Raw genomic sequence first — 27,361 nt, forward strand, 5'->3', positions numbered from 1 at the left:
GAGACTGATCTTGTGTGCTCCCTGTCACACGCTGAACTGCACTATTTGCTCAGCACTCGTTCAGAGGAACAAATCTAGCAAGGGGGAAAGCAGGCAATGAATTAAAGCAGTTATATAGTACATTACATGTTAGTTTTACTTTCTCCAGTAATATATATATATTATATTTTGGGACCAAACAGATTACGTACTGTATGTTGGGAGGGACTGTAGAAAATCTGAAAATTCTGAAAATAGAATTGGGGAAAATTCTATTGGAAGTTTAACCAAGATACATTGTGATGATAATCCAGGAATCTTCACTTTTGATTTAACTTGTTCTCATACAATGTTTCTACTGTGCTTGTATAGATGTGATTGCAGGTTTGTACTGTATGTGTCAGAGGTGGGTGGGAGGCAATTTCACGGAGCCCTAGGTCTTCAGTTTTCTGTGCGCTTACAAAAGCTCCACGTCAGTATTTCGGAACTACCTTTCCTGTCGGGTTCCGAACTCCCGCATTTCCAACACCAATGCGCCCCCCCTTCACTTTTCATCGCCATAATGAATAAGCTGTTCCCCACCTCCTGCCCAGTAACAGGTACAGCGCTTAAAGAGAGAGAAAACAGTATTTGAGTCAGCCATACACAGCCTATTGAACTATTCTGTCAAAAACATACGTAGTTTATGTTCTTAAAAATAGCTTGAAGGTATCCAGTTCTGATAAATTAAAAATACTGTACATTTTCTTCATTCTCTCTTTCCCCAATCAGTATGTACTGTAGGTATAACATGATAGCCTATTATTTCTGCCACCCATATCGCACACAGGCAGCACACATTGCTTTTGAAAATCTCTAATTGGTTTAAAATAACTATTAGCATTTCCAATGCTTGCATAGTGTGGATCAGGAGTAGCACGCAAAAGATATGGTGAAACCCTTTCAATGACAGCGGTTTAGCAAGTTGACATCCGTCAGAAATCCATCAGCGTTCAACAGCTAAGAAAGCTGTTCCTGGGTGTTGTCATTTTTTGGGGGAGTTTTGGTTATTCCTTTTTGGCCAGTGACTGTGTACACACATTCTATCACATTGATTTGAGTCTCATAAAAGCACAGCTTCGTTTAGTGAAGTCGGAAATGGTGATCAAAATAATCAGAATACTAAAACATACAGGATCACTAGTTCACCTGGGGGATTTCTGTATGAAGCAAACTTAATCAGCAGCAAAATAGTGTAATTGCAGAACTGGTCATGTCCCCAGTCACCCTCTGGCATTTAAGAAGCTGCTACTATAAAATATGTACTGTACAATATTCATAATCATTTACAGTAAACCAATGCCCACTGGAATCCACCCATTTTCTTACCACTTCATCCAGCATAGGATCCCAGGGGAACTTGCTCCTATCCTGGAAAGCAATCGAAACATGGCAGGCACCTTAATAATATTTCCTGACCAAGTTATCTGGAGAGGAAATTAAAAACAATCTTTTGTTTCTGATCCGTTTCTCAATCAAGCTGTGGTTTGCTTTTACAAAGAGATAGAGAATCCCCAAAAACTTATTTAGGAACGGTTTAGCTCTGTTGTTCTTAGAACTAAAAAAAAACCGAATTCTATAAGAACTTGACAATGTTATTTCCAAACAATTAAAACAGCTCAGTGTCCATCAACTCTGCGTTGTCTACATTAAATGACATGAACATAAAAATAAACACATAAGTAATAACTTGGAGTTATTAACTGTAATTAATTGAAGAATTAACTGTAACCCATAAATGACACCAGCTGATTTTTAAAGAACTCTTCAAAGCATTATATTCAACACATCACTGAGAATTTGCTGATTCTTGATTGAACAGCTAGAGCATCTGATGCACTCTGGTGGACTAAACAAGAAACAGCACCAATAGCAGACCACTAAAGGTTATTTCTAGATTAATGAAACTTGCAGGTCTTGTACTGCTGGCACACACAAGTTTTCTTGTTTTTCATCTCTAAACCTTGATCTTTGACTTGAAATTCTGCAATACACCTTAGATTAGGCCCCAGGCAATTGCTGGGCTCACAATTTAGAAACTTGGGAGAAAACTGGAGCCTAATACAGAAAATGCATGCAAACTAAGAGGGACCATGCAAACTCCACACAGAAGGTACCTTTGTCTGGAATCAAATCTAGCAGCTGGGAGGCAGCTGCAGTAACGCCCACACCACTTTGACAAATGCCAAGAAGAAAAATCTTTCATGATGCAGAAAACCCAAACAGTAAAACCTCGTATCAAATGCATGTTTATTGTTTATACGTTTCTCTGTCAATGACAAGAACTGAGGATTCATGCACAAATGTAATAGACAGACATATCTGAGAATATACACAACTGAGATTCTTTTTCTTTGTATTGGAGGCATCTCCATTTCAATCATACAGTTTTACAATCTCTTCTCAGGAGTTCTCAACAGCTAAATCAGTACCCACTTTTCTTCCGGGTAAGCTTGCACCAGAAACTAATCAAGTGCCCCAAAATGACCATTGAGAAACTCTCTTCTTTAGAATTAAGTATCAGTCTATCCTCCACCATATCACTTAATAGCAGCTTTGTAACATGAACTCACAGGCTTTTGGACAAAGGAAAAAGCAAAGGTAACAGTACAATAAGAAAAGTGTGGTGTTATATTCCGGTCTTTGCAATACATTTCTGAAGCCAAATCTAAATTTGTCTGATTAGAAAATACAAATTTGTGACATGTTTTAAACAGGCTTGGGCATGGTATACAGCACTTCAAAATTCGTCCTCTCACTCCTAACTATACAATTACTGTTTTAAAGGACACTATATATTTAGTTATCAGATATCTAATTAGTTTTTAAATTATATACAGTATTATGTATCATAATTATCAAGGTATCATGATTATTACACCTGAGCTTATTCCATCAAATGACATATATTTCTACACTTTACCAAAGGCAGAAAGACACTTTGTGCAAACCATTGGGTTTATTAAGGACTGCAATAATGTAATGTGAGAAGGAATTTGCACATTTAAAATAGGCGCAGATATTTATTTATTGTTTCTATCATGGGTAGGGGGTTAATGGACTTTAATGGAGAAAACGCCCGAAAATACTGACCAAGGATATTTTCAAATTATAGAAACATACTTTAAAATCCCTGATCTACTTTTATACTGTAGGTATCTTCTAACGATTTTAAAATATATTTACCTGTTCCGGAAAAAAAAAACATTTAAAAAAGTATCTAATACAAAATGACAGCATTACTATGCTGAAAATCTGGCAGAAAGCAAAGATTTTGTTTTTTTTATTTTCAAAAATGCTCGTTTCTTAAAAAGTGCAGTGAAGTGCACAAAAGTAATATTTAATAGCAAACCTACCATATTTTCAGCAGGCAACAAATGGGCTAGTTTTATGCATTTTATCTTAAGTACATAGGTAATTAAGCATTAGATAAGCATCAAAACAAAGAATCAAAAACAGGAAAGATCCGAGTCTCTCACATCTCACACATCATTTATATCAACAGATTATTAGTTACAGGACCAACCAATGTAGTCTTTTTGACACTCCCAGTTTGTTTGAAATCTTGAAAAAATATGTAATTCAAAGCTTCCTGCTTTATGAAGTCAGTGAGTTCTTATATTCAAAACACTTAGGCAGCTAAACTCGATTGCTTCAAATATCTAAGCACTTAAGGGCCATTTGCAGACCAAACATAGTGCAGTCTGTGTTTGTGCCATGACAATTCAAAAACTAAACAAGACATCCTCTATACTTACAGTACATTTATTAACGAGAAGAGCCTCAATATACCGATATGTTGCAACTTATTAGCAAACAAAGCTTCGCATGAGTTTTGCACCAGCTCTCCAAATAAATCATGGTACCTGTGGGTAACCAGGATGGTCTGACATGCATAGCCTACTACTCTGCTCCTGTCTGGGTTTAAGTAGTAGTTATACTGTGGAGCACAAACAAGACTGTTCAGGGAGCAATCTCCCAGTCTGTCTCGCCACAGCCATATACTGGCACGAGTGATGATGAGGAAGGAAGGAAAAAAAAACCATTTTATTAAAGAGTAGCTGGAGATTCCATACTATTCTGTCTCTCCCTTCAGCTGGTTAGAAATACAGCTATTCTTATTCTTAGGAATAAAAAACTAATGGAGTAACTCAAGATGAATGACATTTGTAATTGTTATCTTTAAATTACAGTACATGCTAGCAGGTCATTCTATACATGTGCTTAGAATTATCTAGAGGAGTAGTGGCACATGTGTGCCATCCATTGCTCTCACTAATCAGGTAAAACTGTGTAATGGAAAATTTGAAATATACGCCTTCATCATTGTAGATGAGGCTGCAGATGAGGCACAGGGAAACACAGAGTGGAATGTGCCAGACTTCCACATCTACTACTATAGGCCACTGAGAGAAACATAGCCCAGCTTCTCTGGGTTAGAGGCTCCAGGCTGTATTTTAGAACATTAAACTCCTGTTCCTTATCTGGGCTTTGTATAACTACAAAAGGATATGGTAAGTACAAATCACATTTTTGATACTTCTAACGGGACTATCCGGAATCAATGAGTCATTAATGGTTTAGCTGCAAAGACCAAACATCTTCACACAAGGTTTCTTAAAATTGTTTTTGTTCAGTACATCCTCCACTCATTTGTAAAAGGCTTATGGCTTGTAAAAAAGGCTCAGTACATTGGTATATCTGTCCCTGAGTGTTTTGAATACAGAGCCCAGTATTTTTACCCGATAAAGATTATTCATTATGGCAATAAGTGCTGACTGTGGGAGTCTTGGATTTTTAGCACTCTTTTAGTCTAAATTAACTCTAGCAAACAATCACTCTCATCAGGACCTGGTTTTGTTACATTTTTGAGCAGAACACGATTTGTCTGTCTGTCTGTCAAGTTTTTCCATCCTTGTTTTTTAGAGATATTCTTTAATACAATGTTCTACTCAATAATGGTCATTTTAAGCATAAAAAGGAATTCTACACTCAATATCATACTGTCAATAAGTGATCAAAAAACAATAAAAATCCCTTTTATGTTAGTTCTTTAAACGTAAAGTGTCACGTTTATACAGTTATAGGGCTACAAAGATACATTTTGTCTTGCAAATCTCCACAACATTGCCCGTGTCTGCAGTTTTCTGGGCATTACGGGAAGCAGGTTAGATTACTTCTTCGTCCTAAAGGTCACATCTAGGGAGGACAGTGTGTTGATGGTTCCTTTCGTTAACAAAAAAAAAACCCAATCAACTCACTGGAGATTCAATCTGGTTTCAAAGGCCAAATTTGTAGTTTGTTTGCGTGCAGTTTTGAACATATTTAATACATAGTCAAGGTACATTTCTTCACATCTAGAAAATCAAAAGTAACACGGGGAAAAAAAGGCCTCTCAGTAGCCTTGCCTTTGAGCTCTGGAGCTGCTCTTTAAACAAGAATCAGAGGCTGAGGTCTAAATAAGACCTCAAGAAGTGTCAGTAAATCTAAATAAGTGTCGGATCTGAAGATCACTTATAAAATGCAGGTGTTGTACTGTGTCACGTGTTCACGTATAATGTCTCTGATGCTGGTGACATTCCGCTCCAGATCAGCCAGTTCATCCCTTTGCTCCTGCATCCTCTTCTCATTGATCCGATACCTCTTTTCGAGATCTAGGTGGAACAAGAAAAATCCTGCACTGAGTGAAAGTCCAAGAGTGACTCGTTCTAAAAACATGGAAACGTCACAAGGAACACCAGAGAAATACGAGAGACTGTCATCCATTCTCCATAGTGTCAACCCGCCATAGTGTCAATCATGTGAAAGTGCCTGCAAAATAGGACCCTTAAGGCCATTGGCCCTTTTTTCATCAATACTTTTCAAAACTTTTACATAGCTACTGTACCTGCCAGGTCTACATTTCTTACCGCTACCAGTGTTTCAATCCACATGTCTTTCTTAACGTATGCAAATAACAGCAGGCTTAAATGTTGAAGTCTACCTGGCAGAAATGTTCTTCAAAAAAGGAAGGAGTTCATTAAGTCGTGATATACAAGATGGGGGTTATGTTAATTTAAACACTAAGCACATTTAAAAACAGGATCATTTTTTTTTCTAATAATACACTGCATATACTGGACATAACATTTTTTATCTCAAAGGATCCCAAATTGCTTTACAAACAAGAGGAATGCACTTCATCCACCCATCTGGGTGAAGCATGAAGGCCATTCTACATCAGTGGTCCCACCATACAGCACAGTGTTAAAGTAAGATGTTGTTTCACCCCCTGAATTAAGGAGGAATTTCAGGTAGGCTAGAATGGTTCAAGCCCAGAGTGAATGTTGGCCTAGACACCAGAGGTGACACCTCTTTTTTTACAGGCAGTACCTTGGGGTCTTCGATGACTGAGTTGACAGGATCATGGTTTAATATTAAATCCAAAGGACAGTACATTTTACAGTACATTATTGTAACAATACAACCTTTGCTACTTGCACAGAAACTCACAGAGAACTTCAAGCTTAACAATACCACCTTTGCTGCTTGCACAGAAACTCGCAGAGAACGTCAAGCTAATCAGAAACATGATGACAAGATGGGTCCTAAACATTTTAGCAAAAAGGGATCAATAGGTCAGAATGAGAAATGGGTTGTTATCTGACATTCGTGTCATCCCTGGTCACCAAAGTGGTCACCATTGGCTTCAACATTCTGCTCTTCAGGGAAGAGTGTCACCTATGACACCTATCATGTACAGCACCAACATAGTTGTCCTTAGTGCTCTACCATCTACTACTGACCAGACCCAGACTTTCTTAGCTTCTGAGTTTGTTTTTCTGTGTTCTGCAGCAAAATAAAACTGAAGCATCAGAGGCAACTGAAGCTTTTAATACACGTCTGTCACTTTCCCTAGATATTATCTGCTTGAATGAAAAACCTGAAGAGACAGAAAGAAACATCAAACAGAACAACGACTGGCCTCAGTAAAAGAGACTACACAATTCTTCCTTATGTGCTGTCTCATGACCATAAGGTGTAGACACTTCTTTAAACTGGGTATTTACTGTACATCTCTCTGCAATAGTTTGAATTTTTGAAAACCTGACCCTCTTAAAAATGGAAAATTATGTCCACATACCATCTAGTGCGGTCATGCCATTGTTGGCTTTATTGAGGAGGTCCTCAGCATCTTTCTTGATATCTTTCAGTTTCTTGTCAATATCATCAATGGCTCCACTTCCTCCGTTCATACCATCCACTTTTTTCTGAAGCTCTTTAAATTTCTGCTCCACATTTTCCATCTCCTGTTAGATACAATACCACAACATTAATGTCTCTTCACATTCAAAACTCATCCCTTTACACATCGGTTTGGAGATTTCAGTCTTTCTTAAACCGGATGCCCAAATGCAGCCCCACTCTGACCCAGGATAACTTCAGTTCTTTTACCTCCAGTCACCTGTTCTATTTCTCCCTGTGCTGATGGACTGCATTCAGATGAGCTTGTGTCCAAAGTAAAACAAACACTCTCAGAGATAGCTAATGGCTCAAGCTAACCTAAGCAGACCACAGGGTAATCAAATCTAGCCATAATGGACTAAGGGTTTAATGTCTTGCCATTCTGTCATTTGGCATCTGGGTTTCTTAGTGAAAACAGTTTTATGATGCAAAGAACTGCTGTTTCATCTTTTCTACATTTCAGTCTTTTCTACATTTCTCAACATTTGTTAGCTCTAACCATTGTCTAACATATCATTTCTAACACACAACAGAAAATGTCAAATCTGAAAAAAAACAACAACAACGAATGGGCATTTTTCAAGGGTATCTACAGTATACAGGCTGTTGTTACCATAATTAAATGAAGGAAATAATGTTAACAGGATTAAATTTGAGACTTAATGTTGGCTAATAGGTATTCTGCTGCATAAAGATGCCATGAGGATTTCATGCAAGAATATTTTCAGTGAGGACTGGAAAGGACATGTTAATACAATATTTATATCTACTTTTACTTTTTATTTGTTGTGCAGTACTGTATGAGTTTTGACATGTACTGTACAAGGATTAATCTGAGGGAAACAGCTGTGGCCACACACCAATGTAGCACAGCTTCTAGTGTGCACTACTTCATCAATGGATCTCAAGGCCTTGGCACCTTCAGTAATCAAGGGAGAGTGCTTTTCAGGAAGAGGGATTTGTCCAATTAATCAGCATTATAAACAACTGAACAGCACGGGTAAATGCCACATACTGTACTGTTCCTATCTGAGAACTACTAGAAAATGAAATAAAAGACACACAGGGGTGATGTATTGTAAAATGAAAACAAATATCAAATACAGTAAGGCTGATGTACTATATGAGCCCTTGAAATCCGTCAGTGGCATGCTGGGGTATAGCACATACCCCAGCATGCCAGTGATGGATTTCAAGGGCTCATATACGCCCAGCTAAAGCTCATGCTGTGTCATGAAGCTTGCACAGCAAGCGACGTCCTGGCAAACCCACCTCGTCCAGCCCCTCCACAGTCTGTGTGGCATTTTCTGACTGAGCTTTCGCTTTCCGGGCCAGCTCTCGGTTCTGCCCTGTCTTCTCCTGCAGAGCTTCCACCTGCTTCGACAGGTCTTGCAGTCGTGTCATGGCATCCATGTGATTTCTGTCAATGCCTTGGAGCTTATTCTTCACCTGTGAAAGTGCGACAGAAAGGTGGTGAAAATGGAGCAAGCGTTGTCAACTATTGTCCAAAGGCAATCAGATATATTAAGTATGTCCCTTTCTTGTCTGTGCCTTGAAGGAATTTAGAATATAACACCATAATTTTGGATGTGAAAATATTTCTGTTGTTGGGTAAGCTACCAAATGAAATACATTACCAAGCTAATAGCTGCTGGCTATGAAGTTCAAGGTAAGGACATTGTCTACCATGAGAATCCTATTCAGATGCAACCCAAACAGTCCTGAGGCTAATGGGGGAATGGAGATTAGACTCCTGGTATAAAGGGGTTTTTGAGATGCAGGCTGTTATAAATAATCTAGCAATAAGTGTTAGATACCTCATATTTATTGCCTTATTTTTCATAATGCTTAAAAGGAAGCTAAACACATTTTTTTTCTGCTTCAGTGGTAGAATTTGTACAAAAGCCAGTAGTAAAACTTAAAATCAATTGAGGCACTTTAGTGAGTTTGACAGAAAACACAGATGTTTTACCAAGTCTGTGGCATTTTGTGCACTGTTGATGTTCTTCTGAGCCTTTCTGAGAGCTTTCTCTGCTGACTCTGCTGCTGTCTTGGCATCGTCTAATGTCATCTTCGTCTCATTGACAAGCCCCTTCACTCCTTCTGCCCGGGTCCTGTGCTCAGGAAGCAAGAGGACATCTACTTGGAATTTTTATCCTGAATGAGTTGAGACACTCCAGCGTTTAAAGGAAAACTGGCAAGTTATGAGTGGAACGTGTGGGTGTAGAGCTGTCTGCTTCCTGTCTAACAGTATGACAGTACCAACAGCATGACATCTTTCTTACAAAGTGATCCGTAAAGTCCACTGAATAATTTATAAATTCCACTTGAATCTAGGATTACGGACCTATTGACTGCATATAACTTATAAAGTGAGTTTGTGCAGCAAATTGGATTTTTTTAAAAAGGAAAGGTTGGCACTCACCCCAAAATAAAAATATTTAAGGAAACGTTTGGGTACGCACACTTAACCCACTTTTTTGAATGCTCACATTTGTAGTTTCTTCAAAGACAATTCCCATTTAATAGCAACAAAAGCTTGCATGAAACATATAACCAAGATGAATAAAACACACTCTTTCACCCATAAGCATACAATCCCAAGGAATAATCTGCTGCTTTAATGATGGAAGGAGCTAGTGTGTTTTCAAACCCCCATCAGAGAAGAAACTGGAAACAAGCAAGGTAGCTACTGGATCGTATGCTTACTTTGCATCACGAGCATTTTGCAGGAGCTCCTCCACGATGCGAAGCTGCTGGGAGGTGGTGTTGAAGACTTTCTCCACGTCGGTCAGGTTGGCGATGCTGTCCTTGATTTCCCGGGCAATGTTGGCTCCATTGACGGGCAGCGAGATGGCCAGCACCTGCTGGGCCACCAGCTCAATGCTCCCTGGATCAGCTCCTTCCTCTGAAGCACCAAGGAAGGACATGTGAGGAATACACCGAGCAGCACCTGCACAAGCTTCCATATTCCTCATTCTCTGTCGATACGTCAGCTCAGTACAGACACAAAAGATTCTCCAAAATGTACTGAACCACATTGCGACACTATAGATGTAAAACAAGAGGGTGAACTAACCAGTCAGGAAATCTCTGATCTTCTGGATGAATTCTTTAAGCTTCTTATTGGAGTTCACAAAGTCCTCCTTATTTTTCTGAGCTTTTTCCAATGCCCCCTTTGCCTGGGTTTTTACTTCCTGCATCAGCATCTCAATGTCCTGCAGCTGTAGAAATCAGCACTACAGTTTAGTTCCTGTTCACTCCAAAAAAAAAAAGAGCATGAAGTTTGCAGGTACAGTATGTACCCTGCATGGTGATGAGACCAGATTCAACAGGACTTCTGTCGTACCCACCAATGTGGAGTTTCTGTAGGACAATATGTCATTTTGGGATGAGTATGTTCTTGTGAAAGAACAGGTGGCTATGCATTTGCAGCTTACTCTGTCTTTCGAAAAACTTAATGCGTTAAACTAATTTATGATCAACCAAAGCATACTGTATGAACACATTCATCTTTAGATTGCTAAAGTAACAATAACACTGAAATGCTTTCTGTTCTTAACCCTTTTGAAATTGTGGCTAGGAAAAGCGGAGGGCTTTTCAAGAAGGTAAAAAGTATTTTCAAGAAGCCTTTTCAAAATGATTTTCGTGCGCCCAATATTAATGCTGCAGAGGACGTCGTGTGTAAACAGAACAGGGGAAGCAGACCTTCTTTGCAACGTTCTGCAGCTCATCGTTGGCAGTGGACATGTTGGCAGCGATGTCATTGACCAGCTTCAGAGTTCTCACAGATGTGCCCACAGTTCCATTGCAGGTAACCCCACCACACTTCAGCTGACCCTGCTCGTCACGGCAACCAGCACCCCCACATGTGCTGTCTGTGCAGCTCTCTTGCCCACTGGTGCTTCCACAGACCTGTAAGTGGAAAGTTTAAAAGAACCAGTTTATTGTTTTTTCTTGATTTCTATACCACATCTGAAAACATGATATGGATGCTATCATCAAGAAGCATGGGTTTGTACAGTATACGATTAAATGTTTGGTGCGTTTTGATTATACTTTTCTTCAGCAATTGAACACTCTACTAGAATTATTTTATTACCCTTGGACAGTGTAGCCTGTGGGACCTACTGTATATGCATACTGGCTGACCAGTGGGTAACCTGGTTATCGACAGGCTTCTGAATGACGCAGGGGTGACAGCACAGACACTTGTCGATATTAGTGGTGAATTCATGGGCATATTGCTCAGAGCTCACTTGTGCCTTCCTTACTGACACAGCAGCTTACAGCATCCCTCAGTACTGTCTTGGGGACTATAGGATTAATCTTGGGGCCAAGAATTGGCTCTTAATAGCAAAATTTGGGACTCAGTCCATGACATACTGTAGGTAGTAATTTGATTTTATTTACCGATAGATTCTACATATTTACAAGAAACAAGTAGGAGTCCTTAGATGTTTATTATTAACGAAGGGCCCCTGACACTTCTTCTAACACATTAATGGTGTGTTAACATTCAGTACCTTACGGCTAAGTTGATGGACCTTCTTGTTCATGTCTTTGCTTTTGTCTTGCAGCTCTTTCAGGGATTTTTTATGGGCTGCCATTGTGCGCTGGAATTTGTCTGCTTGTTTCTTCATGAGGTCCTCAGCCCGTCGTCTTGTTTCCTGTGACTGTCCCACAGGGCTGTCAGGGCCAGAAACTGAGCCATTGCATCTTCTCTCTGCACCCAGGGACTCCTTGTAGTACTTACGGACCTCCTCAAATTGCTCTGGGAAGCAAGTAAAATAATAAAATTCAGAGAGAAATTCAAAGAGAAACACGGACTAAAGATGTTAGGAAAAGCAAAAAGCTTTACTCCAAGAATAAAGATGAAACACCACTTTCATTTCAGATGACAGCAAATGGTTAGAACTAGATGAAAAGATAAAGGAACCAGAATGGAAGCCACCAACTTTGCTTCTGTTGTTTTAAGAAGTGGAAAAAGGTAGCTTGCTTTGTTGTATAGATTGGAGGCAGAACGGCAAAATTAAAAGGTAGAGTAGGTCGTGATACGTCTAGTCATATGGGCAGGTTCTTAGACCTATATCAGAGAGTTACCAGTGATCCCAGCAGTGATAAGGCTCTCCAGTCTGCGTCGGAGTTTGGCCACTGTGCTGTTGAGATCTCCGAGATCTGTTTCAAGGAGATCCAGGCTCTGGAGCTGCTTCCTGTCTTTCTGCATGGTGCTGTTCAGGTCTCCAAAAATGCCCGTCAACCTCCCATCTGTGTTGTCTATCGCTGCCCTAGCAAAGGACAGAGGGAAACAAGAGACGCTTCAGTCAGAACCTACAATAAGTACACTTGACAAATCATTTTCATAAAGAATCAGGCAAATAAACCAATACTAAAATGAAAAATAATATTTTTAGGTAGAAAAATCAAATAGGCATACTCTCTCTACTCTACTCCGAAGTGATTTATTTCTTAACACTTGTCAATGTTTCAGTACACACAAGCATTAGGTCTAATATAGAGTTAGCATTTCTTAACAGTTGGCATTTGATGTGAGAGGAAGCCTATTGTTATTAAAAGAAGAATCATGGAATAAATACTGTAAAGCCATAAGATACAATAATTTGTCATTATTGTAAGATCCATGTATCAAAAATCAAGAAACTACAAATCAACTTATACCTAAAAAACAGACCTTTTTTCAAAATTATTTTAGAATTTCACATTTCAAATTAGTTAACTTCTATTTATAAAAAGAAGGGGTTCAAAAATGGAAGGATGGACATGAAATCTACAGTAACTCCATGTTCAATCCACAAGGTGTAAAAATATTGAGATGATACTGTACATAATAAGTCAGACAAGATAAGAAGAGATGCAGAATCTCTCCACCTTGCAACTGCCTTTCTCGATGCCCACACATCGCAGAGATGAGACCACAGAGGCTGCTTAAGCCAGGTGGCACTGGCCTTACCTCAGGTCATCAGCATACTGCTTGACCAGGGGGTAGATCTTCTCAGAGGCCCTGTCATCAATAAGCCTCTGGATGTTTTCCAGCTTCTTCTCCAGGTCCCGAATGCGGGCGTCATTGAGGCTGGAGGTGATCCCGGTGGCCTGGATCTTCTTCACCTGCTCCCGAACGCGCTCCAGCTCCGCCCACACGCGGGAAACCACCCCGTCCCATTGGTCGAAGCAGGGGTGGCAGCGCACACACTTGGGGAAGTTCCCGGTGAAGCCGCGGGAGCACTGGTCACAGCGCGGACCCGTCGCCCCCTCCCTGCACTGGCAGTGCCCTGTCTGTCGGTCGCACTGGGAGATCTCGGCGCCGAAGGGGTCGCAGCTGCACTCTGGGAACAGAGGAGAAGAACTGTACTAAGAGCTGACAGAGATAGGTCAGTTTCCTTGATTGCAAACTCTGATTCAGGTGCAACAGCCTAGAGCTTAAGGAACATCTATAAGGGGAAAAACTAAAGGGAAATGTCATTACTGCAGCTTTGACTGGCCACTGGGGTTATAATTAAAAATAATAATAATTACTTACACTTATATAGTACTTTATATAACTCAAAGCGCTTTACAGGTAATGGGAACTCCCCTCCACCAACAATGTGCAGCATCCACCTGGATGATGCGACGGCAGCCATAGTGCGCTAGAACGCTCACCACACATCAGCTATCAGTGGGGAGGAGAGCAGAGTAATGAAGCCAATTCATAGTTGGGGATTATTAGGAGGCCATGATTGGTAAGGGCCAATGGGGAATTTGGCCGGGACGCCGGGGTTACACCCCTACTCTTTTCGAGAAACGCCCTGGGATTTTTAATGACCACAGAGAGTCAGGACCTCGGTTTTACGTCTCATCCGAAGGACGGTGCCTGTTTACAGTATAGTGTCCCCATCACTATACTGGGGCATTAGGACCCACATGGTGAGCACCCCCTGCTGGCCCCACTAACACCTCTTCCAGCAGCAACCTTAGTTTTCCCCAGGAGGTCTCCCATCCAGGTACTGACCAGGCTCACACCTGCTTAGCTTCAGTGGGTTGCCAGTTGTGAGTTGCAGGGTGATATGGCTGCTGGCAATATCAGACCTGGAGATGATTAAGATCTTGTTTTCAGACGGACATGATCTTTCCTGGTGCAACTGGAGATAAGCAAACAACCTGCAGTGAAAGAGCACTCCCGGCTTCGAACTCCTTCACTCAATACGGAAGTGTTCCACCTGAACGTTAACCAGGAACAGTGCACGGCACGCTTTTAAACTGCGCGATTCTGCATTTGTGATATACAGTTCAGGTCAGTATGATAACAAAATCTCCATCGGTGATAGTATCTGTAGAATATGAATGGGTTAGCAGCTGCATCCAGGGGTACCTTTGCACTCTGTGGTGGGGTCTCCCCAGTAATCCTCCTGGCACTCAGAACACACTCGTCCTCCAAACCCAGGCCGGCAGTGACATTGTCCGGTAAACTGGAGAATGGTTGGAATTCCAAGAAACACAAAAAACAAAGAAAATAGATCTCGTTATAGCAGAAATGGGGACTTTATTAAATTTTGTATGGCTAACATACACAGTATTTAACTAAGCAGTACCTTTTCTGTAACACTGACAAAAAAAAAAATTCTGTAGCGCAGCTCTTTACCAACAAAGGTGACATTTGTAATAGAGAATGCAGAGCTTAAAGTTAAAAGGCAGTGGTAATGGAGCATGGAAGGCAGCATAATCGTGAAAAAAAATAATCAGAAATATTACAAAAATCCTCTAGACTTCCCTGCTTAAGGACCTGCTTTTTTCTAATTCCTATGATTTTCCTATGCAATTTGTGAATGAAGGGGCTTAAAACTGTACGTTCTCCCTAATTCATTCCACAAGTAGTTTACACTTCTAGTAAGCTAGTAAGATCATTGTCTTTCATGTGAAAAGACCGGACATTAGAATTAGAAGTCATTTTTAAAAAAAATCTTCAATGGTAAATCTGGGAAATTGAGTACGCTTTGAATTATTGAGTTTTTCATTAGAAGGCTCTCCATAAGTTCTAAACAAATACTACATTTTTTACTTAATAGTGCGTATTACTTTCTTTCTGAATGAAGGTCACCAGCATAAGCCAGGATTGTGCTGGGACACCTGTGGGCTCTGTCTGTTGCTAGATTTGAATTTTTGTACCGCAAACTGTAGAAATCAGGAGAATTTTTGGAAAGCTTTGAAAGCTTCCCCATCGTTGAGGCAGTAAGCCCGTAGAGACAGTGATCCCCTGTTGCTTTACCATATTGCAGTCAGCACGCAGGGAGTGTTGGAGGTGGCAGGCACAGGGCTCACAGCCAAGGTCCCTGCCCAAATTCCAGTGCTGGGGTGCACACTGATCGCAGTTCTGCCCAATGACGCTGGGCCGGCAGGGGCACGCCCCTGTTTTCTTGTCACAGTAGCACAGGTCTCCTTGGCATTGAGACTGCAGGGTGCCCACAGCAGCACATGTGCAGCCTAGAAGGCAGATGGGGCATGAACATTGTTTCACATGCATCCATGAGGAAATACAGACAAGACTACAATACCAGTATACAAAAGGAATAGCCCGGTAAAAAGAAACAAAGCAATCTAGATCCCCAAGTGATCCTTGATGAGACATAGGCAAATGCTTCCACTTCTAAAAAGCATGAGGGAGACGAGGCACAGGTACAAATATCATCAGACATGACAGAAAATGCCCCCTTGCTACGGTCTAGAACAGTGTTAAAGAAAAATGCCCACTGTGAGTTGTGCGAAGACCACAACAACGACATCTTTCCACCTGTGACTAGAGATTTTAAAATTAAATAGACGGGGGGGGGGTGGGGAGAAAACAAGGGAAAAAAAGCTGCAACTTACGCCTGCAGTTCTGAGGTATCAGGGCGTTGCCATAGTAACCGGGCCTACACTCCCCGCAGGTCGGTCCATCTGTGTTGTAGAGACACTTCAGACACTGGCCCGTCCGGGGGTCACACGAGCCCGGGTCCAGAGTGTCGATGTTGCCATTGCACTGGCAAGGCCGACACTCTCCACCAGCTCTCTCTGGGTTCCCAAAATACCCAGAGGCGCATCGGTCACAGCGGGGGCCTGCGGAAGAGAAAACAGATTCAGCCTGGGGGAGGTTTACGGGTTTAGGTTTCAGATCAGATCAGCAAAACATGAGCAGCGGCTTTTTTGACCAGTTTGTAAATTGAGATCAATGAACCAAATAATAGGCATTTTTTCATTTGCAAATTGGGTGGTTAAATGTTCTTCACGACACAGGCCCATGTGGGAAGAACATGGTGCTCTTTTTGAATGCGAGGCTACTCATTCTTATTGACACTACACTTCAGTCCTAATGAGAAGGTATTTTCCCTACTGTGCACACAATTGTTGTTTCTTCCACCTTGAGCTCATAAGCTCCCTTCCATTCATTTTCAATTCATTTCAATAACCAGTTTACTTTTAAGGAGCTGCACTGAGCCACAGCCTCACCCAGCATGAGGCAGGGCTGTAGTCTGGACAGGATGCCAGGGTGTCCGCTCAGAGATGATAATTAACCTGGAAAGCATATCTTTGTGGGGGGGGAGGGATGCTACAGGAGAAAACCAGAGCACTCTTGAGAAACCCCTCTTGGACAAGGAGGGGACATGCTAACTCGATACAGAAGCTGCACCCCAGCCCAGGACCCAGAAGCTGTGAGACAGCAGAGCTATCCACCTCACCACCCGTTATAACTTCCCCTTTTTCTGTCATTTCCGTCCATGCTTTGGGAGCGGTCTCATATTCCCTGCGTCCTCACCTGCGTATCCTTGTTTGCAATTGCAGATGACTTGGTTGGACGAAGGGTCAGCGTAACAGGATTCCCCGTTCGAGTGAGCGCTCCCTGGGTTCCCTGGACAGGGACACGGCCGGCAGTGATCCCCAGAGCCCAGAACAGGGTTTCCATAGAAGCCTTTCATACACCTGGAGAGCACAGATTGAGTAAAGAGAGGGCCCCTCCTGCAGGAGACGGATCATCACTGTTCATCTAGGCCTTCTGAGGCTTTACCTTACAATGCAGCACTGCAGAGCACACAAAACTGCCTCAGAAAACAATCCAGTAAAATGCCAGGGCTTCACATTATTTTTAAAAAACAAACAAAAACTAGTTTATTGTGGACAGATGACACCAAGAAACTCTTTATCTTTTAACCCCCTTTACGATTGGCTTAGTGATAGTCAGGAAAGCAAGAGCGCCTCACAACCGCTTGTAATAATAATAATAATAAATAATTGCTTACACTTATATAGCGGTTTTCTGGACACTCCACTCAAAGCGCTTTACAGGTAATGGGGTCTCCCCTCCACAACCACCAATGTGCAGCATCCACCTGGATGATGCGACGGCAGCCATAGTGCGCCAGAACGCTCACCACACATCAGCTATCAGTGAAGAGGAGAGCAGAGTAATGTAGCCAATTCATAGAGGGGGATTATTAGGAGGCCATGATTGGTAAGAGCCAATGGGAAATTTGGCCAGGACACCGGGATTATACCCCTACTCTTTCGAGAAGCGTCCATGGGATTTTTAACGACCACAGAGAATCAGGACCTCGGTTTTACGTCACACCCGAAGGACGGCGCCTGTTTTTACAGTATAGTGTCCCCGTCATTAGGACCCACATGGACCAGAGTGTGAGCGCCCCCTGCTGGCCCCACTAACACCTCTTCCAGCAGCAACCTTAGTTTTTCAAAGGAGGTCTCCCATCCAGGTACTGACCAGGCTCACACCTGCTTAGCTTCAGTGGGCTGCCTCTTGTGAGTTGCAGGGTGATATGGCTGCTGACAATTATTGTATTGTCCACCTCTCCCCCCAGAGTCTTGTTCCACGTACCCCTCGCACTGCTCGCCAGCAGTGTAGTCCCTGCAGTTGATGCAGGCTCCCGTGGATGGGTCACAGCTCTCCGAGTGCCCGTTGCACTGGCAAGGCCGGCAGTTAGGGAAACCCCAGTGCCCGGGGTAGCAGTTGGCACACTGCCTTCCCGTGGCTCCGTGATGACACCGACACTGGCCCGAGAGAGGGTCACACAGGCTGCTGACTGACCCATGAGAATGGCAATCACAAGCTGGAGAGAGACAGCATTTCAGAAGAGACCCGGGTAAATAGTAACTTCAAAGAATTCATCCGTTCCATTGCCTCTATCAGATCTCACGACAGACTTCTGAATCCAAGTCTTTCAGCAGCTGCTGTTTGAACATAGTTTCACAAATACTAGATTTCGGGCAGCACTCACCTATGCAGCCATAAGGGCCAAAACCAAATGTCCCTGGAGCACATCGGTCACAGTGCAGGCCAATCACATTGGGCTTGCAGTGGCACTGCCCTCCGACCTTTTCACACACCGTGCTGAGGGAGCCCTGGGGGTCACACTGACAGGCTGCAAGCAAAAAAAAAAAAGTTTTTTTAATAAAGCTTTTTTCGTTTAACTGTAAAGCACTTTGCATTATTACTTTTAAAGGTGCCGTATGAAATAAAGTTTCTTTTTGTTATTATTACTGTATTATTAATATCTAGATTATAACTTTTTTTCGGTTTGTTGCATTTACGGGATAAATGGTTCTGCTACCCTGGCTCCACTGGAGCTCTGTGGGTTAAGCTATTGTTACCGTGGCAGTAGGCCATGTCTCTACTCACCTGTCAGTCAGTGCCTGTTGCCGTGGTTACACATAAGAAATCTGTTTTTCTTGTGGTCAATTATGACCTCCCCCATCTCAGGTGGAGCAGGCGACTCAAGGCTTGAGCTGACAGTGGTCTGGGCTCTGTGATAGTGTTTACTCTGAGCCTCTCTGCAGCTCTCTAGATTCCTTGTTCCCTCTTTTGTGCTGTGCTTGGATTCTTGACCGTGCTTTGTTTTGACCCCATCTCCCAGATATTCCCTTGTACTTCTGAACTGCGATTCCCTCAGACATAAACCTTGCTTGCTTGTCTTAACACGGCCTTTTGGATTTACCTTTAATGCTTTTATTTCAGGTCACCTGACCCTCAACCCTGCCTGCTACTACTAACTTGTGCAACGCGTTCTACCTAAAGTTAAATGTTTCAAAAACAAAGGAACCGGGTATAGATTTTAGGAAAAAATACCACACCCCCTCAACCCACTATAATTGATGGTCAGCCTGTTGAAATTGTCGATGACTATAAGTACTTGGGACTGGTCATTGACAAAAACCTAAAATGGGACAATTGTTGTGACACGATCTATAAAAAAGGCCAACAGAGACTCTTCTTTCTTAGGAAACTCAGCTACTTTAAGGTAGATAAAACTATTCTTGCACCTTTCTACAAATCATTCGTTGGAAGTGTCTTAACACACTGCTTCACTTGTTGGTTTGGCAACATAACCACCGGTAATTGTAATAGGCTGGGTAAATTAGTGAATATAAGTGGCAAAATAATCGGGAATAATCAAATCAATTTAAGTTTACAAACAGAGGGTGACTAAGAAAGGCAAAAGCATCAGGGAGTGTGTGTCTCACACCCTCCATTACGAATTCACACTTCTCCCATCTGAGAGACACCTCTGTGCCCCCAGGTGTAAAACCAACAGACTCTGGGAAATCTTTCATTCCCTCTGCAATTACGCTCTTAAACAATGCGAAGTAACTACCTTGTCTCTTATTCCTTATCTCCTGTAACACTACTGTATTCTCTTCCCTTTTGATGATGTTTATTTGTTATTGTGTTGTGTTTGACTGTGCCATAAAACAAATTTCCCCTATGGGACTATAAAGCTTGAATTGAATTGCTACAACCATAAATCTAGACTGTGTTTTGCCTGTTTGCTACAGTCGCCTGTTGCTTGCCTGTTCTCCCAGGTTCCCCCCTCCCTGCTCTTGGATCCAATGCTCGACACCCGGCTTACGGCTTCACTCCAGCCATCATCACAGCAGTCATTACAGATACCCAGTCTCCTGGTGGAGGAGAATGCACTTGGTACTCACGTAATGCCCCATCATGCAGGATGGCCGAGATGCTGCAGAGGAGTTTGGTGCACATTTCTGCCAGCATGGGCTTGGGCACCATCATGAAGGAGTCCAGGCACATGTAGTGCTCCATCTCTTCCCTGTGGTGAACTGACACTGGGTCGTTCCCATTGAAACCTGGCAGCTCAGTGTACTTTGGAATCAGAACCAACTGGTGAAAACAGCAGGAGAATGAAATAAGCCACTCAGCATGACTTTGCTTTTGGGGATTTCTTCCATTAGTGCTTGACCTGATAACATCTAATAAGCTAATTCTATATTATTCTATATTCGGGCACAATCACAAGGTGTCTACTGTATGGGAAGCTATAAGCCAATGTAATGAACCTGTAATGCTCACCTATTAAATGGAATAAAAATACTATGATAATAATGAAATATGCTATAATAATTAATTTAATAATAATTAAAAACAATTTTGGCCATTTAGGTGACGGAATTAAAGCATATATTTTTATGCTTTTTTAAGAAGCCTAGCCGCACGAAAATGAGTTTTCAAGTTGTTTTACTAAACATTACCGGCAGAGGGCACTGTTTCCCTCTTGAATCATTTTGTTCTGCGAATTCTATATTAAGTTTATTTTGAGAAATATTTAAAGTATGCAACCTATATTTCTCTGATGTATTTATTAGGCTAACAAGAATATTTAGGGAAATGTAAATGCAGCAATATTCCATCATGAAGGAATATCAGAGGCAACGTGGGTTACTTGGATGTTTTGTGAAAGAACGTCCACTAATTTACAGAAGTGATACTTTAAACTTTAAGGCAGTACAATCCAGGTGCATATAATGCTGTTTACTATCCACATAATTGTCCTCAAACAATTAAGTGAACAAAATGGGTATGACACCTTTCTATCATCTCAAACAGGCCTATGTACTTATCTAGCAAGAGACTTTCAGAAAGTGCAAATACGACCAAGGACACATCCAGGGTTCACTGACAATATCAGACATAAACACTAAAATCAATGCTAATAAATAAAACCAACTACACCATCGTTATTTTTATAGTGGAAACTGTTGACTTACAGAGTCCACCAGTATGAAAGCTGTCAGATGTCTCTGGGAGGCTCTGTGACGCTGGAAGCGGATTGCTACAACATAGCGGTTGTTTGACTCAAAGCAAAACGGTCTGGGCATCTTGACGTATCTGTAAAATATGGAACCTTTACTGGGCAAACATTTAGAACTCATTTTGGGATCTATCATTCGGTGTGATTCACTGCAAGGACAGAAGCATTAACAGGATCAGATTACTGTGGTTGCAGTCAATATTTCAAATTTACGTTTTGGTGAAGGGACACATCGGTTAAAAGAATGAATGATAAGGATCAACCAAGAGCTTTTTCTTGGCAATTATGGGAAGAATTAAGGTCTACACAGTGTGGATTTTCATGGTTTATTTTTCCATCCCATTGCTGCAGGTTTTTCAGAGCATACACTAAGTCCTGTCGTATAGCCTGCTATCCCAGTAGTGGGCATTCTGGGTGTTTCAGTTTTACTTTGACAAGATCAGATTTGACAACACTCTCAATCCCCCCTGCCACAAAAGACAGTGTGGCTGTGGGACTGTTAAAGCCCCTAATTCAGGGACTAGTGGGTTGAAGTCAGGCAAAAAAAAAAAGGACAGGAGTTTCCATTCTCTCCCTGGGAGAGACTCTGGGATCCGCCCTGCCTTTTCAGTGACACAAGCTTCACAAAGCTCACACTCGCTCAAGCGCTCGCGGACAATGTGCGACAATTGAAGCACACCGACTACACAAGTACACACAGACCCTGCCAGCCTTTATTTTTTGTGACAGACTCTTAACTCAGGCCCACCCTATCCCTATCCCCACCCTTAAATGAAATCTAAGATTTTTTTTTTACTTCCTTTAATATTCCTTCCCTTATAATAAATTATTTTCGAATTGCTCTTCTTCAATCATCATTTAGAATGTAGATATTTAAATCATATTGCAATGCAGACAAGGCACCAGATCTGAAAGAGATTTCAAGTTCTTATTAGAATTTTTAATGCTAGAAAAGAATGCCCGTATCATTCTTTTTTTTTCCTTTTAGTATGCTTCTTTCCATTTTCTAGGCACCTGATTAGTCTGAGGGAAATAAATGTAAATTAAGTTTATTGAAATCCAAACCCTAGTGTATCAGCTCTAGGCTCTGATACTTTGCTAGATATGTTTATGTTGGAATGAAGCCCCTATCACCAATGTTGACATGTCTAGGTTTAATCTTGGCACCAGAGTGCAGCTCACAGACAATTACCCCTCGATAAAAAGGCAGACAGTGTTCAAGATTATCCCACACAGGAGGGGAGTGGGGGCCGTCTAGCCCAGAGTTAGAACCTTGATGCACTTCAACATCCATCCCAGAGGTCTGGTGCCAGGACAAGGGACTACAGAGGTTAGTGCAATACCACAGCAGGATTCATATTCAACGGTCCTCATCCCGGTCTGTTATGAGACATCTCAATCTTATGCTGACCACTTTGAACATGGCTATCCAAAAAATAGTCCCCTCAGAATTTATCTGGAGTTTGTTTTCGTTTTCCGACAAAAGAGCACTTTTGTTTTCTACTGTTACTTGTGATTTACACAGAAACAATAAGGTATTCCAATGCAGTAAATGTTCCAGGTAGTCATGTTAACCTTCAACAGAGCACATAATAATAGGACAACTAATGGCGTAGATTTGATTCATTCTCTGTGTCTAGCAAATTAAGTATAAAAACTCTTGAATGAAGAAATGCATCTACTGCAGGAGTTGCCCTCTAAAGTAGTACTACATGTTACAACAGAGGCTATCACTTTGTTCTGCAAATGCCCTGAATACATTCAGTACCTTGTTTGATGAGGGAGTGTCACATGATACATTTGTTCAGAAGAAAGCACATTTCCACAGCGGGAACTTGTGGGTAACAAGACAGATGAGATGCTCACTATGGCTTCCCAATCTTCTGTTGACTGGAAGAAAGGGAAATGGAGAAATGGAGAAAAACTTAAAACACAGATGTACTGGAAACACACACTTTAATGCCAAGTTACTTCGTCTTCCTATAAATTTGTAACAAATAAAGGTACATTCTTTTGTGTTGAACCATCCAACCAGAGCAGTTCAAGAACTATCATACCCCCATACAAATAATGTAAGGTTGGTAAAGGTGTGAAGCTCTAAATTTGACATGTACTGTATGGTCACAGGCCAAGGAAGGACATCCTTGAAGGGAATATTCTCCAAACTGTGCCATTTCACACTAGTTCAATTTGCACAATAATAATAGCTTTGTGAGACAGATTACAAAACAATAAAGCAATAAAGACCTGGCAATACCAAAATTATAAGCTAAATACAGAAAGACTGAGTACCAACAATGTATGATGCAAAAAACTTCTTTGTAGTAACTGTTTGTAAAAAAAGATTAAGCTATCACACATTCTGCTAAAGCTTTGCCCATTCAGCTCTCATTTATTGAGCGTATGGTAGAGGATACTGGAGTGCCTTCTTTAAGCACCATCTTTAAATTAGACTTTAAATTTACACTTACCTCTGGCTCATATCGTATCATGATATCATACTCCATCGCGAAAGGGATGTTGCTGATTTGGAACACTAGGCCCGCTCCATCCTTTACCCTCGCAAAGCCGGGGCCTGTCCACGTGACCATGTGTCCGGGAGATCTTTCCCTGTGCACGATCTTCACATCGGGCTGACAGTGACAAAAAATTTGCTAAAACATCCAAATACCCCCTCATTTAACTGGGTTTTGGTTTTAACCTACTGTAGAAGCCTATCCAGAGGGCCAACCCCGAAAAAATCTTCCCCTATATTCTTAGTTTTGACGTTAATATGGGCATTTTTTTGACAACAGTGGAAACTATCATCTGGAATGAAGGTAAGCGGACATCCTGCTATTTACACTCTGCTTTGTCTGCTGGGTTATTTCACACTTCATCTCATGTGAGAGATAAACTGTGGAATGTATTTACTGTACATTGCAAATTACGATCACTACTACCTTTTTGTCAGCAATGAAGTGATATACTGTCAATCAATTTAAAATAAAAAGTGCTGCTATCACCCCCCAAACAAATTGCTCTTTTCCTCAGTAATACATGTGCTGTGGTTAAACTGCAAAACTAAAAAAGGAAAACATACTTCTCTCATCCTATCACATACAGTATTACAGATTTATTTTATCTGTTGGGAAAGCTATCCTGACTGTTTTAAATGCAGCAGAATTTGATAATACCAGTTTAAATACAAAAATCCCAACTAAATTCAAGAATGTGATTTGCCCCTGTATGGAGCAAATCCATACAGTCATGCTTTTAAAAGAAAAAGCTCTACAAATTCTGCGCAAGTCTTATATCAGCAGAGACCTACTGTATGTGCTTACCAAGTTTACCATGAATGCTTAGGAATTTAATTTTAGGCCTCATGATTAGATAACTACTCCAGTCCTCACTATTACAGCTTATTTGTGTTGATGTTCTTGTTGTCAGCCCAGAGGCTAAGGAAAATTCCTGATTAACCTGGCTGACCGTGTATAGTCATTCATTCTGTTAGGGAAGATTGTATCATATACAATGCCAAAACCAAACACTTATATAAAAATAAAATGGGAAATGCATCTTTTAACTGTTGGTGCTCCCACAAAACAAATACAATTTGTTTTTTACTTCACGTATAAACTGACCTGTCCAAATTCTGCGGTTCACTTCTGATATGATATAACCAATGAGACAAAAAAGTGGCTGATGCCTCAGTTCAGGGGAAACTGTTTTTCTATGGGGGTCAGGTAACCATGCTTTGCAACTGCTTTAGTTCTGACACTACAGTACGGAGAGCGGATCAACCTGCCGCAGTTTTCTCAAGGGAGCCTGTTACCGTCTGCTGCAACTGCCGGATCCTCCTCAGTGCTGCCCTCTGCTGCTGGGCGTTGGCGATTCTCCGATGGCGGCGGTGCCTCCTGAGTTGGTTGTTCAAGTGCTCCACACAGTCAGTCTCAGCTTTTGGTCTGGGCTTTCCCTAGAGAGAGAGAGAGACAACACGAAGACACTGAAGATCACAGTGTAAGTGTGCGCTTTTAAAAGCAGGCTGTTCTTTTCATCTTCTGCGCTTTTTTTCAAATGCTAATATCATATTAGCTTATTCACTACAGCTGCTAAAAGCAGATCCCTCCATACCTCGAAACCCAATGCTAAAAAACTGACCGAAAGCCCTTAAACAAGGTCAATTGATGATGGTTCATCATTATATTGATTCTGAGAGGAAGGAGTGTTGTTCTCTCTCGTTAATACTGCTTCATAAAAGGACTCAGCAAGGGTCTTAACTGGTGGAGGGCAACAATGACAAAGAAAGAGAGAGACAGCAGCATGGCAAGAGAAACAGAAAGGCAACAGGGGTTCTTTCACTGACAAGACAGAGTTAAGACCTCCGGTATGGGCTGAATACACATTTACCAAACTATTACCCCCTGTATTCACCTCCAACAGGCATATTTAGGATTTTATTCATTGCTGGTTTGTTTCCAATCGCTACAGATGAGCAATGCTATGTGTTCTCTCCCTCTTACGAGCCTACTGTATCTAACTCTCTAATACAGCAGATAACTGTGAGCAGCTTGGATTACCACCTGAGTTTCCAAACACTTGACACTGCTGTCATTCTCCTCTGTGATTCGAATTGGACTTTCAGGTCAATGCAATGCCATTGTGGAACCTGCGTGGATCACCTCGCTCAAGAAAGTAGATTTCTAGTGGAGAGAGGGAGGAGACCAAGCAATATGATGCTTCACTAGCTGCTAATAGATATCCTGTTGTGGCGACACCCCTGCCCAGCTCTGTGTTCTGATGCAGAGAGGAACTGCAGAAGGGGCAGGTCACTGAAAAAGAACTTGGACGAGCAGGGCATCCTTGCTCATTCTCAACAGGCCACGGCTTGTGATCTTTAACTGGCAATGCATTAAAGAGAATGTGCCCACAGTGGTCTTGGATCTATTCAGTATACCTTTGCTCCGATCAGAGTTAAAGCAGCCATGTGACATTTGCAAGAATATTGCGTAAATAAAAAACTTGAAGGTATTGAAATCTCAGTGAGGGTACCATCACTAAAATCTGAAAGCTTTAGACCCAAGACCCAAGTACTGGGACAAACTACTTACCAAAATCATCTTAAAAACTACCTTATAAACGATCAGGTGGTTTGAAAAAGTGTAAAACAGGGCTTTAATATGTGATTCAGGTGCCTATAGTATAGTGATGTATATCACTATATACTGTATATAAAATGATATAGACCTTTTTATAGTTCCTGTATATACAGTATATCTGTACAGTATATATTGTAGGTATAGTGATGTAGTTGAGTGATACTACTGCCACAGACTGGAGGCAGCATCATGAATACTAAAAAGTGCTGCCAAAGCAGCTGGGACATGCAGTTAACACTGCAGTATGGAGGCCTCTATTAATTCTCTTTGACAGTTTAGCCTTTACGTATTTCTTAGATCTTTTTCTGGGTCACTTCAAACTAAGCATTATGTCATGATTGTATGGTTAGTGCTGTATCTGCTATGTAAGCATTTTGGGCCTCAGACAATGTGCCAACTAGCACCTCCGGGCATTCTGCCCTCTGGCCTTGATTTACCAGGGCTGACGGAGGACCGCTTATATAATAACTCCATTGTGTTTTTAGGAAGTAAAGTTTGCTTTGTATTATGTCTAATGTGTTATTTCAGTTCATACACTACAAAACTCCTGTCAGAAAAAAAGACAAACCTTTATTTTTAGAATGAAAGTACTTTCTATGCCACTTAATGTTTTAAAAAACCATGTCAGATCATCTACATTATGTCAAGGGCTGTTTAGCATTTGAAGAGTGGTATGTTAAAAAAAAAACATCCATTCGTAATCTGAAAATATTCCTAAAGCTACTCTTTTATAAATGGTTGCAATAGTAGCATTCTAGGATTATAATGATATATAATATTAATTATCTATCATTTACTGCCTGCAATTTAACACCACATATACAACATAAAAAGCGATGAGATAGTCTTATAAAGGGAATCGAGTATTTATCACTAGACACATTTTAAATA

At 41.3% G+C, this 27,361-nt stretch overlaps 1 protein-coding gene across 2 annotated transcripts in view; it reads right to left on the minus strand.

Annotated features, from left to right (window-relative positions):
• Positions 1 to 2,251: 2,251 nt before the first annotated feature.
• The window catches only part of lamb2l (laminin, beta 2-like), a 65,789-nt gene continuing 40,679 nt past the window's right edge, over positions 2,252 to 27,361 (minus strand). For both annotated transcript variants that reach the window (XM_069189390.1, XM_069189391.1), the window contains 21 exons: positions 25,147 to 25,287; positions 23,804 to 23,965; positions 23,101 to 23,222; positions 21,289 to 21,409; positions 20,212 to 20,404; positions 18,504 to 18,647; positions 18,104 to 18,335; positions 17,030 to 17,193; positions 16,105 to 16,332; positions 15,506 to 15,720; positions 14,612 to 14,708; positions 13,214 to 13,586; positions 12,346 to 12,530; positions 11,769 to 12,016; positions 10,951 to 11,157; positions 10,322 to 10,466; positions 9,952 to 10,150; positions 9,215 to 9,356; positions 8,515 to 8,691; positions 7,142 to 7,307; positions 2,252 to 5,672 (listed from right to left, as the gene is read on the minus strand). In XM_069189390.1, the coding sequence (XP_069045491.1) occupies positions 5,533 to 5,672; positions 7,142 to 7,307; positions 8,515 to 8,691; positions 9,215 to 9,356; positions 9,952 to 10,150; positions 10,322 to 10,466; positions 10,951 to 11,157; positions 11,769 to 12,016; positions 12,346 to 12,530; positions 13,214 to 13,586; positions 14,612 to 14,708; positions 15,506 to 15,720; positions 16,105 to 16,332; positions 17,030 to 17,193; positions 18,104 to 18,335; positions 18,504 to 18,647; positions 20,212 to 20,404; positions 21,289 to 21,409; positions 23,101 to 23,222; positions 23,804 to 23,965; positions 25,147 to 25,287 (3,801 nt within the window). In that variant the 3' untranslated portion in view covers positions 2,252 to 5,532. The remainder of the gene's footprint in view (positions 5,673 to 7,141; positions 7,308 to 8,514; positions 8,692 to 9,214; positions 9,357 to 9,951; positions 10,151 to 10,321; positions 10,467 to 10,950; positions 11,158 to 11,768; positions 12,017 to 12,345; positions 12,531 to 13,213; positions 13,587 to 14,611; positions 14,709 to 15,505; positions 15,721 to 16,104; positions 16,333 to 17,029; positions 17,194 to 18,103; positions 18,336 to 18,503; positions 18,648 to 20,211; positions 20,405 to 21,288; positions 21,410 to 23,100; positions 23,223 to 23,803; positions 23,966 to 25,146; positions 25,288 to 27,361) is intronic.

The sequence above is a fragment of the Lepisosteus oculatus genome, chromosome 4 (genome assembly GCF_040954835.1).
Source record: "Lepisosteus oculatus isolate fLepOcu1 chromosome 4, fLepOcu1.hap2, whole genome shotgun sequence".
In the NCBI taxonomy this organism is placed as follows: Eukaryota; Metazoa; Chordata; class Actinopteri; order Semionotiformes; family Lepisosteidae; genus Lepisosteus; species Lepisosteus oculatus.